This window comes from Sinohyriopsis cumingii, chromosome 12 (genome assembly GCF_028554795.1).
Source record: "Sinohyriopsis cumingii isolate HCF-2022 chromosome 12, ASM2855479v2, whole genome shotgun sequence".
Taxonomy (NCBI): Eukaryota; Metazoa; Mollusca; class Bivalvia; order Unionida; family Unionidae; genus Sinohyriopsis; species Sinohyriopsis cumingii.
In genome coordinates, this window is record NC_142972.1 from 34705974 (window position 1) to 34719695 (window position 13722).

The 13722-nt window shown below is 35.8% G+C and overlaps 1 protein-coding gene across 1 annotated transcript in view; it reads right to left on the reverse strand.

The window, feature by feature from the left end:
* Nucleotides 1–13722, reverse strand: part of LOC149786236 (sacsin-like) — a 43877-nt gene that overhangs the window by 15884 nt on the left and 14271 nt on the right. Inside the window, exons 4-5 of the mRNA XM_089975913.1 lie at nt 8943–9090; nt 1220–2803 (exon numbers count right to left, since the gene is read on the reverse strand). Coding sequence (XP_089832039.1) covers nt 1220–2803; nt 8943–9090 — 1732 coding nt within the window. The remainder of the gene's footprint in view (nt 1–1219; nt 2804–8942; nt 9091–13722) is intronic.

Sequence of the window (13722 nt, forward strand, 5' to 3'; positions counted from 1 at the left end):
ATTAAATCAGAAAGTGACAGACTGGTCAAGGAAATATTCCAATCATTTACATTATCTCTCATTATGACCTTGACATTGAGTGCTGGGGTTATGACTGAATATTTGAGACATGTCAATAAAGATAAAAGGCTAATGTTTTATGAAAATATCTTCACTGATTCAAAAGTTACATCCATAAATTGATAGAGGTCACTCATTTTGGGGAAAGCATTTTTATGGCATGTGACACAGTCTAGCCATACTAAAGTTTATTTAAAATATCTTCAGCTGTTCAAACATTACCGTCATGACAAGGACACATACATCTTCCAGTGTTGTGACCTTAACTTTGAGTAGAGGTCATAGTCAATTCAAGCATCACACTATCTATACAAGACATGTTTTAGTCAGTTTCATTACCATGTCTTCAGTGTTTGAAACATTCATACATGAAAACAAGATACAAATCAAATAATTAAATTTCCCTTGCTGTGACCCTGATTTTGTGCAGTCTGCATGGCTGCTGTACACAACTCACCTTCTAGTCATTACATTTACTTTGCAAACTTTCATTAAAATATTTTCAGTGGTTAAAATGTTATACTCTTAATAAGAATGCAAGTCACAAAAGTACATTTTCCCCTGCCTTCACCTTGGCACTGAGGCACAGAGCAGACTATGGTACCTGACACACCATCTAGTCATGATATTTATTTGGGTACAGTTTCATTATAAGATCTACAGTGGTTGAGATGTTACAGTCTTAAAAAATATAGAAGTCAGAATTATATTTCCCCTTGCCATGACCTTAAACTTGAGACAGAAGGCATTGCTATTGGAAGTGACACAACATCTGGTCATGATATATATTTGTGCAAGTTGTTGGTAAATCTGGATAACCATTATAAGGTTATATGCTGGAGAAGCTAATAAAGACCAGAAGGACAAAAGGTAAGATGGACATATCATAATCATGAATATATTATCGTCAGATATGATATCAATTAATCATTATTTTCAATCAATAAGGTACAAAACTGGTTTCAGTCACATAAAAAATGAGAAAAATTGTATATTAACTTGGACTTTCAAATTTCAAGCATTACATGAATTTTGTTAAACATTTTTGAGTGAAATTATTATCAAACCTTTGGAATACAAAGAATCAGTATAAAGTTCACCATTTGCAAATGAGATAAACAAATTAAAGATACTTGTTAAACAACAATTATATCCTTACCTTGTTTGCCAATAGCTTGCATATGCTTCTCAAGCCACTGATTCTGGTCTGCTTGATACACAAACGTTTTCTCTAACCCTGGGAGTAGTTCTCTTTCCTTCTTGCTGCAAAGCAAAATCTGGTCAGATGTCCTGCATCTGGAAACAAATGTTATGAAAGAATAGTCTTGTAGGGGAAGAAGCTCTAAGCCTTCTAAAATCTCATAGCAACAGTCTAGAGTAAGGAACCGAAGGATGTTGAGCTTTTCTTCCCACGAGAAGGACTTGTACCTTGGATTCTCTTTCAACACAGCAGCAAAACCTTTTGAATTCATATCCATGAGACAACTGTTGAATTTAGAGAAAAACCTGAGCACATGCAAAGGCACATCCACATAGTGTTTGTCATAAATCTGTAGAACTTTGACCAGGGTAGACCTAACAGCTGGTGGTAAGTTAGTGTACTTATGGAATGTCGCGAAAAGAGCTTCTGAACAACTAATCCAGCTCTTTATTCCATACTTGTTGACAGTCATTAAAGTGGGTTTTGAAGTATGTCTCCTGAAAAGACTAGGAAGGATGGAATTCCATTCCTCTACAACCATGTCAACTCTTGGAATAACTGCATATACACACTGAACAACGTCATCTGAATTTCCATTTTTCATAGCATGATCAATCAACTCACTTATAAGAATTTCATACGCATCTGGTAGTACCTCTTTGACCAGTTTTTCATTCCACACCAATTGTTTGTCCCTATGTAGGTGCATCATATCCTGTTCAGCTGAAGGCCATTTGATGTGGCGTCTGTTCTGGCTCAAGGCAAAGAATCCATTTACATGCACAGGCAATCCTGACATGCTTTTAGTCTTCTGTGGCAAAGGCAGGAAGCAATATATGTGACCTTTGAACTCTGTATGATTTTGGCCCATAGGAGCAGCCACGCCAACAAGAGGGCAGTATCCCAGAGAATCATCCTGAATAAGTGCTTGAAGGTCTTCAGACATATCACCTCCCTTGTAGTAATGAATCACCATCCAGTCATTATTGATTTCCTCAATAACAGAGTCTCCATCAAATGATTTTGTGCACAAGGACAGGTGATATCTACAGTCAATGGAATTCAGTGGAATAGATTTATTCAAATTTTTTATCTTCATCATAAATGTTTTTCTGAGTTCTCTAACTTCCTCTACATTCTTCACAATTTCCACAGTAAACTGTAAATTGATTGTATTTTTATCACCCTTTCTCTCATGCAAAGAAACTTTCACTAAATTTTTCAAGAAGACCAAAACGTTTGAGGCTTCAGTTTGAAATGAAGTAAAAAGATCCATCACCTTCACTCTATTGTACAATGTATCTGACAGCTTCGAAGCCTCCGATCTCAAGGGAAACCTGAATAAGGTTCCCCTATAAATCCCTGTCTGCAAAATCTTCCTTGAAATACCAAATGTTCCATCCAAGGCCAGGAAGAAGTCCTCAATGTTCAACTTCTTCCATTTCTTAAGTTTGGACAGTTGGATTGTCAGACAAACACATTCAGCACTTCTGTGGGGATCCATGAATAGAATCCTATCGCCACTCAACACAATGGGGTGATCTGAAACAAGACAGATATAACTATGGAAGCAAGGGAACCTTGAACAGTACATTATAAAGTCCAATAAAATCAGATCCCTAAAATCTGCATTGATACTGATGGATGATACGTGGGTCTTATGTCACCTGCTTACTAAAATATGCAATTTCCCTGCATGCAGATCTTTCTGGAACACACATGTATACAGCTTATACACTAACCGGTATTTGGTAACAGCCAAAATTTAAGTGTGACATTCAAAATGGCAACAGGACAGAGGGTTGTGTTATTCCATGTGGATTTACACACCAAACAGGATTTGATCCAGAAATATTATGCACATATCACCAAAAGAACCCTACAGCAGACGGTAGCTCAACAGACACTAGAAATACCGATAAGTTTATAAAATATACACTGATGCATGCAGGCAAAAGTGGCATCAGATTATGCATATTTTAATGAATAGGCGATATCAGCCCCTATACCACCAGTCAATAGTATTATAGGTGAGGGGCTGATTTATCGGCCTATACATTATATGCTACTGCTGTTTTTCATAATCCTGCCTGCTGGCATTAGCAGAGGTGGCTGACTCTGGTCAGCTATGGCACAGTGACATTGACTCTGCACTTTAAACCCTACAATCAGGTGGTCCCTTCCATACTTGCCCAAATGCAAACCCATCTGTGAATTTTGCTGAAGAAGATGATGCAGAGAACCAACTCTATTTCCCTGTATCAGTGTGACCTTGACCTTTGACCTGTCCAACTTAACAGGTGAGGCTTGTTTACATCCTTGAATGCATTCCCTCTTCAATGTTGGGTGTGATTATCTAGATGTATTTGTAATTCTTTTTTTAGACACCTTTCTCCATGTTACACTGACCTTGACATTTGATTATTTTAGCAGTCCTATGTGCAAGCCATCCTCAGAGTCTGGTCAAAGTATGTTGTCTAAAACAAACCACTTTTCTCTGAGTTGAGGGTATATTTCTTTCTCACCCATATACAAGCCTTCAACAAAGTTTAGTCATGGTTTGCGATCAAAAACTAAAGTTCAAGTACATAAAGAAATTTTGAATAATGTTAAGTTTGCTACCTTAAGAATCCAGCCTTGCTGTAAAGATGAAAATTAGTCTTTTCTGCCAATCTACATAAAGAGACCGAGGGAAGAAACTCACACTCATTACCTACCAATGACTATGGCTAGGTGTTGTCATTTTTAAGTCAAATGATGCCTCGAGGATGCTTGCATTTGTGGGGAGACTGGGACAGTTTAATCATGATGTGATCATGTATTTCCAGACAAACGTAGTTTACTAAAAACTTTGCTTTCTCCTTTGAATACATTTCTCAATCACATTAACGTTAGGAGAAAAAGATAAAAGATAATAGGAGGAGAGACTGCTGACCATCCTACCTCCACTAAGGGCATACTTTTAAAGAAACATGATTGTATTCTCTTCAAGAAGGATAGCCTGCTCTCCTAACATGAGAGCAGCACATCCGACAGTCAAAGGACCCATGAAAACTATTATCTAGTTAAGAAGAAAATTACTGAAACCTTCCTACTAAAAAGGAAAAATGTTTATGGGTGAATCTAGTGCCAAACTATAATACAAGTCATACAGGTCTTATAGGCATTCAACACCGACTATTTCAGTAATGGGTGTAATTTTTTTAGACTTTGATTCTACATACCTTTAAGTGGTAAGTATTCACTTCATTTGGAGTCATACACATCCATAGGACCTTTGGAAGGTCATTAATTAGATGCCCCAATAGGTACATATGGCAAAATTAATGTTAAAATACGTAGATATTTTGTAACAAAATGAACCAAAGGATGTTATACAGTACAATCCCGACTAAATGTTGCACGCTATGATGACACAATTATGAAAGCTATGTATATTGATAAACAAATTTGTACTACGCTAATGATTGTGATGATTCCACTCAATGCACTCTTATTCTGATCCAAGTTTAGCACATGGCTACCATTCAAGTCCATAACAATAGGTAATTTTCATCTGGATGTGTTTTGGTGGCAGTTAAGGTGCAGAGCATTCAATAATAAGGACTGAATAGACTTTGGTTAAAGAAAATAAGTGTTACATTTTTCAAGAACAATTTATATTTAATTTAATGCGAGTAAATGTACATACATGACCCATGTGACTTTTACTATAGTGTCTGTTTGTCTGTTAGATGATGTGCTGATGTAAGCTGGATTTTGTGGTCATCTGGGCAACAGACACTGGACATATCAGATTCAAATCTTGTCAATGTGAACCTAAATCCATTGACAAAAGCTCTAGAAAGTGGTCTGGGCATGCCAGCCAACAGCTTCTATTTTGTCTTGATTCAACACATTATAAAATGAGGCTTGCAGAGATCACCCAAATGTAATGAGCTGAAATCTTCTGATCTTGATTAAACCAAGCAAATAACACATTTCACCCATCATGATAGAGCTTGAGGGACAATAATTTCTTTCCTGGCCTTTTCCAGGCAAGTTGCTATTTTGTTCAACTTTTCTCTGGGCACTTCAAGTAGTATTTGAGGACACGAACATGGTCTGGTCTTGCATCGTCCTGTCTCTTGATGCATCTGTCAAAGTCAGGAAGAATATGATGACCTTCTGGTTACTTGTTTATAGAAGTCTATCCTTGACCACAATACTTGGTTGTGTCCTTGTAGCCACATAAGCATCCCATGAGAACTGGATATTGTTTGGGTCCATTGAAAGGGTGTGCAACTCACTCACCCTGCATGCAGAAAGTGAGACTATTAGAAATCGTGATTTATATAATAGTAGCTAAGCAGACATCTGGCTAAAGGCTCCAACTTAGCTGAATTAGGCAATTACATTTTCATGACGGATTCTGTTTTTGAAACGGGGTGAGAGATTTTGGTCTCTTCAAGTCAAAAGTGGCCAGTAGGTCTGACAGTTCTTGTATCATGGTTAATATTCACTCTGCCATGATGCATATGTGTTGGAAATCATGGAGCTGTAGTATTTGGTAACTATCTCATATTCTCGTCAAACAGCTGGGGAAAGTTGTGGGACTGAGGCATACAAATGGACAATGCTGATTACTTTGCACCAGTCCTTGAATATACACCACTTTCTTTTAGATGCCTTCAAAGTTGAGGACCTTCTAGCTTGTGATATCATCTCGACAATCAAAGACTGTAATTCCTTTCTTCGCAGGGTTCTCATAGCAGGAGCTAAACATGAAGAAGGAGCCAGACAGGACACAGATGAAATTTCTGCAAAAGCAGGTAGTCTAGTTAATTCAGTGCTGCTTGGATTTTGTCTGGACATGTCTATCTTTAGATCATTAACCAAGGACTCAGAGACAAGCTATTAGTTCTGACCCATCTATTTCTGCATTATTTTGTCACAAGGACTGAAAAGAAGCAGAGTAGGGAAGGTCTAAAAACCAATCCAATATTGATAGTGCATCCACAATCTATGCTTCTGGGTTCAAAATAAGGGACACAAAGATGTGCAGATTGTGATTCCACTTTGTCACAAATAGACCTATCATCAGATGAAGCCCAAAGACTTAATTGCTGAAACCAAATGGGAGTGCATAAAACTGATATAGTTTTCCATGGGTAGAAAAACTAAACAAACTTGTGCAGTGCGAGATGAATAGGGATGTGGAAATAGGCAGTCAAGCCTATACTGATCATCAATTCCTCCTTTTAGATGTAAAATCTTATTGAACAAGCCATTTCCAGCTTGAACTTCCACAATGCAACTTATTTTTTGAGTTGGCTGAGGTCACTGATCAGCCTGTCTTTTATGTTGGCCTTAGATACTAAAAAGAGTCTGGAATAAAAACCTTATAGTTTACTTTCTGAAGAATCTCCACTGCCTGCTTGCTGAGCAATGACCTGATCTCCTTCTGCATAATCTCTGCTTTCTAAAAATCATACTGAATGTCTATCATGAAAGGAGACGATGAAAAGGTGGGGGTTAGATAAATGAAATTTAAAACCCCTCCACAATAACTTTGGATCACCCATTCATTTTGCAAAGAAAGTTTTATCAAACACTGATGGAATGCAGAAGTCTGGTGCCAACCAGTACGCTGTTGGGGTGTTGAGTCAGCAGTGGTTGTTAGGAGACTTAGGAAAATAAAAACCTTATTTCTTATCCCTTTGATTAAATTGTCTCTTGAAATTTGACTGAGATTGAAACTATTACTGTTGCTGCACAGTATTTGACATGTTGTCTTTTTGCCAATGACTGGTTCTCCTCTGAGGCCTATATGGATTCGGCATGAATGTCTCAGCTCCTGCGCTGCCTCCTCACTTCCTCTGTCCTTCTGCCAAACAATACTGGATTGCCAAGGAATGATGCAACTTAAGTGATGACTAGCAAATTTATTCACTTGTGCAGGAGCTGAAAATACAGTTCCTAAATATGGAACAGTTCTTGCCCATGCTTCTGCCACAATCTATCATTTGGATCCTATAATGGAGTATCCTCACATTTCCCTGGAGTCCAGTTTACATAAGTCCCTCCATATATCCATGCATGGCCTTCAGGTCAGTTAGTCCAGGTGCGTGTCCTTTTTACTGGACCTTAATGTTCCATTTCAACATACATTTATACTGAATGACAACTTTCCAGCTGCAAACCAGCCTGGCAGTGAGTCCAGCCATCTAGCCTGCTGTACCTTTTGTCTAGTGAGCAGAGATCCGTTAATACCAAATACCAGCCTGTAATGAGTTTAGAATCATAAGGGAATCACACTGACTGATCATTCCTTTTTGCTTTACCTTTCACATTGGTGGTTCCAAGAGTGACACTCCAGCACACCACCCAAAAAACAGCCAGGCATACCACCCAGACAGCAAATGAGTCGATTGCTCATCCATTCAACTTGCAAGTCATCATATTTTCCGACTGTCCATATGGTCAGAACATGCTCAGCTATTTATACTGGTCAACCATTTATAGCTTATCCTTTGGAGTAATATCGGCAGTACCCATGACTCTTTTAAAACAAGCTTTACAGCAAAAGCATCATTATTAGTATGTTTCCCATTTTGAAAACCCAAAGATAACACTAAGATAAAGAAAGCATATTCTTTTTCTTTTACTTTTACAAATCAATGTATTTAGTGAATTAAGAAACAGTCAAAGCTTGCAAAAACTACAAACTAAAATAGTGTCCAGGAACAGAAATTACACACCCAACCAACACTCCTTGAAGGAGTGCTGTGATTAAGAGAGAGAGATAACACTGGGATAATGTTATCCATGTATGCATGAAAATGCAATATAGCACATCAATTAAGGCTGCAATATTTACATGCACATGACTGTCAATGATGCAGGAACTACCCACTTCTAATCAAATATTTTGACATCTTGGCATAAGGCTGTTTAGTAGAATACTTGTCTTACTTATTTTCTTAAAACTCACATCATATTATGGCATCATTATCAAAAATTCAAAATTGTCAACAATTGCTTGAAGTGCATATTACACATTAGGCTGCCAGCAGATAACATTTTATTGAAACTTCATTATTTAACTTTGAAAAACATGTTTGCTAACAGAACCTTTAAATGTCACATTTTATTTTAATGAAACAGTTTCTAAGCCAAAATATGGTTTCTTAGTCACTGTAGAAGCATCTCATTTGCATTTACAGAAGAAAGTCTAGATTTATCTATCTGTTGATTTTTTTCATCATACACATGTAAGCAGCAGTAGAAAACAATAACCCAATGGTCTAAGGAATGTTTCCCTTAACTGTCAGACAAAATTATTCAACAAGAGCAAAGCTTAAATTCTGAATCCTGTCATAATATTAGGCAAAGACATAGAGCAAATGAAACAATCACAAGTTGAGTGAGGTTTAACATGTGTTGAGCAGACCAGATGAATAGATGGAGGGAATGTTATTTTCAATTAAATGGCATCACTTCAGCTATTGTAAACCATGTACATATTTAGAAAATTGGGAAAACATTGCTGACTTAACATGCAAAGATGAAAAGAAACAGGTATAACTATAGAAGATTTTATTAATTAATATATGATTTCTAACCCAACTTTCACTAGAAGATTCCAAACACTGTCCTTTTTGTGTTTCACAAGTTCAAAAATGTTGGAAAACTGCATTACCTGTGATGTGGAAAATAGACTTGAACCCCAGTCCAAATCGTCCAACTTTGAGTGGATCATCTTCCTTAACACTGCTGTATATCATTTTTATTCCCCTCCAGTCTGATTCTGTGAAGATGGCATCATTAAAGAAGCAAAGAGCTGGTCCCTTAAATAATAATAATAATAATATTAATAACAATAAAGAAGAAGTAAGCATTAAGGCAAAGATAAGGCAAATTGGTATGTCCCCTTTTACACTGATATATGCAACCAGTGACTAAACAAAACAAATTTGGTATGTCCCCTTTTACACTGATATATGCAACCAGTGACTAAACAAAACAAATTTGGTATGCCCCATTTCACACTGATATATGCAACCATTGACTAAACAAAACAAATTTGGTATGTCCCCTTTTACACTGATATATGCAACCAGTGATTAACAAAACAAATTTGGTAATGCACATTTTTACACTGATATATGCAACCAGTGACTAAACAAAACAAATCTGGTATGTCCCCTTTTACACTGATATATGCAACCAGTGACTAAACAAAATAAACAAAACAGAAATAGCACAGAATCAACAAGGGCTCAGATCTCAATCCAATGAATTATAGTCATCTTGTTTTAATTGGTAGAAATTAGTGAGTGTTGTCAATAATTTTCATTTTCATTGACAGAAACATGTGCATGTGACAAGGGTAATTGTTTTGCATCGGCAGTATGATGCAATTAATCTGGTTGCTAGTCATATTTGCTTTCACACTTGGACTTGTTCTAGATAAAATTTCCTTGCAGGAGGAAATTGTGCTGTTTCTTCTGTTTTGAAGATAACACCTTGACGTTTTCCAGATGTAAACGATGACATGTAAGATGTTTTTAAAGCATTCATGCAGTGCAAAACAAAGTGTTAGGTGACCAAAACGAGCTCTGCACTGGATTTAATGAAGCAGCCTTAAATGGCCTAAAAGCTTGAATTAAAAACAACAGCATGTGTGTGACTTGGATTTTTAACGTAGCTTTAACAATTTTCAGTCATGTCACTACGACGTCTACAGTGTGGCAGTTTATAGTGATGTCTAGCACTGGGGCATCATGCCACAGACATGTAGCATGATGTCCCACCCAGTCACATTATCCTGACACCAGGCCAACCAGTCCTAAAACTAACCTCTTAATGCTAAGTGCCAAGCGAGGGAGCTGTTAGTCCCATTTTTGTAAGTCTTTGATATGACTCAGCCGGGGATTGAACCCAGAACCTCCCACATCCAAGGCCGAAGCTCTAACCAATAGTCCACTGGAGTGGTTTAAAAACAACAGTAATTTAAAATTTTGTCAAGGACGAGAATGACATATGAACAAATGATAAGTCTATGTCTGTAACCTGCATACTGGAAATACATTTTAACCATTATATCAACATGTATAAAATGGCAACATCCTGCCACTAGCAGAAATTAAAGATGAAGAGATCAAGTGTATTGATAATATATTACAGGCTGTGTATCATTAATCATATTTATATTTGGCACATGTGTATCATTTCAACCCAAGTTAAGACTGAGTTCAAATAATTAAACTTAATAAACTTATCATTTGACAGGTAAAGTTTTGAAAGGTGATACAGTACTCAAGAATGTAAAGTCATTACAGCCACATTTATCTGCTTGTGTAAATTATTGTGTTACGTAAACATAAATGAAAGTGCAACTGTCCCTCAATAACAGAATGGGGTCCAAAAACATAGGCTGCACTATAAATGAGTGCACGAGTTACCAAGGGACCTCTAAAAAATGAAGAAGAGATGCCATCCTAGCAAGAGATTAAGAAGATTTAGGGAAGCGACACTATTTCATAGCTGAATACTTGTTTTATATTTGAATTGGGAATAGATGTCAATATAGGAGCTTTTTCTAACTAAACTGTTTGCTTCTTAGTATAAATTACCTTTATCTCAAGATAACCAATCTCTGAAAAGTATTTAAAAACATCACTCCCAGAGTTTTCAACACACATTATGTACTTCATTCTTTATATGCAAAACACTGTGTTATTGTCATTGCTTTTTGCACAATAAAGCAAGATTCTTCTTTTTTTTAACTAGACATTTTTTTCATGAAACAAGCATCAAAGTTAACACTAAATTTTACAGAAACTACAACTGATTCTTGAGCAAATCTCTGAGTACCAATTCAGGAATTATAGTTCACTACAAACTTTGGAACTCACTTCTCTATGAACTGTATCTATTGACAATCAAGTATATAAATAAAGCTTTGCATCTGTCGAGTAGTCCTTTCGCTTGGCTCCTTGCTATCTTTGATCACAAATGTGAATAACTAGGATGCTATAAGGTAATTTAATTAATTGTTACTTACTCAGTAATATTTATAACAGTGTTTGAACTCAATAATATTTATAGCAGTGTTTGAACTCAATAATATTTATAGCAGTGTTTGAACTCAATAATATTTATAACAGTGTTTGAACTCAATAATATTTATAACAGTGTTTGAACTCAATAATATTTATAGCAGTGTTTGAACTCAATAATATTTATAGCAGTGTTTGAACTCAATAATATTTATAACAGTGTTTGAACTCAATAATATTTATAGCAGTGGTCAAATGTTCAGTTGAAATGAGTTGACTTGACACATGACCATGAGCACTAGTTCTTATGTCTTATAAAAAAAATTATTCAACTACTTTTATTTGATTTTGATGCAAAAGACATAATTAACATGATAATGCAAAGTAGGTCTGCTTCTATTTTGGCAAACAATACAACAAATACATAGACAAATTAGAGCTCAAACAAAGTAGGCAGTTAATTAGATTCTCATAGAAATGCTTGCAGACATTGCTGTGACAGCAGATTGGCAATTTTCATGTTTGAATGCAAGAGAGTATGATGACTGTACAGAAACTGAAGTCAAACAGAGAACTGAAAAACACAAAATTTTCCTTCACAACCCTTATTTTGTTGGTATTTATTTCTTACAGTGTTGCATCTGTGTTGCACCAGTAGGCATTACTGACATTTTTTCTGATAAATATTTCATCAAATATTGTCATTTACAGTGCGCTGACAATTTTTGGGTAAAGAAAATGTAACAAACTATAGTCTTTTTTAAAAAAGCTAAGAATTTCATGATGTTCATTCATATTTCTGGGTAACAACCACTGTCCCTTATGATGAAATGAACAATTTTGATCACAATTTCTTTCACATTCAATAATGATCCATTCTGTTTGTATCTTCTAGAACAAAAAATTGCGATCCATACCTGCATTATAAGCAGGTTCACAACTTACGCAGGTGGGAATTATCAAAGGTGTGGTATATGTTCACTATTTTTGTTTTGTCCTCATGCTACAAATGAGAAGATATTTTACTGTCTTTGACTTCTGGTAAGATGCAGAAAATTAATTTTCAGTCACTGCTCAAACAGAGTGAAACCCAGCTATAATGTGATAACTGGGTTTCAAAAATTGGACCGCATTAATAGCAAGGTCGTGTTAATGCAGGGTTTTATAGTATGTTACTTTTTTCATAGAACAACACATTGGCATATATACGTTTATTCATGTCTATTGTATATCATGAATAGGGTATCAACACCATTTACTATCATGTCATCATGGCATGCAATTCATCCATAATGCATGTAATTCCATTGAAAAATTGCACACAGATTTAAAATATTCAATAATTTTGTCACAAATCATTGTGTCTGAATTAAATGGCTAATATATAGCATGAACAGAGTATTAACACCATTTACTTACTGCCTGATATTGTACCATCATGGCATGCAGTTAATCCATAATACATATAATTCCATTGCAAAATTTGCATACATATTTAAACTATTCAGTAATTTTGTCACAGATTATTATATGTCTGAATTCAATGGAAAAAATTAACAGCAAAATTAGGTTAAGAAAGACAAAGCACATGTACAGTTTATAATTGCGCTCCAGGGTCTATGAACGGTGTTTGTACAAATTTCATACTGCTAAAATTTTCTCATATGCATTTCCGTGTCCTTTTATCCACTGTAAATTCCCAATAATTAACACCTGTATGCCTATTCGTCTGAATGACTACAACAAGAATAATTAACAAACAACACATGCTTTCAGTGTGCATATAACTTTTACTTCAGATTTTGTGAATATCGAAAGAAACATGAGAAAAATACTTTTATAAAGATTTAAAGCTAAACACATGTACAGTTTCATACCCTTTCAATTTCCAGCTAATAAAGTGGACATTATTCACTGGTCAACTGATTGCATCTAATAACACCGCCAAGCCGAGCAAACATGTTGGCAGCTTTCACTTTGGATGTTTATTAAATTGTGAGAATCTTTTATCAACCACCGCATTGTCTGCTGCTTGGCTGTGAATGCAGTTAAAGAAGAAACACATGTCAGCTATTGTTTGAGCAATGATTGTAAGCAGAATTAATTGAAGACAATCACGAAGATGTATTTCTGGCTTTACTCATTGAGCGTACAGAAATTTCTCATGGATTCCGTATGGAATACTTCAGGAATCCATATGGAAGAGATATGGTCTGAAAAACGTATGGAATCAGACAATTTATTCCATATCAATTCCATAAGTACTTCACAGCAAGTGAAAATTCCATATGGAATAAAGTTGCAACTTTAATCCATAAGCACTTTTTTCCATATGGAGAGCAGGCTTATGTATTATAGCATCATGGAAAAGACCCTCTGAAGAATTAATAACCTAACCTATTTGATTCAAATAGAAAT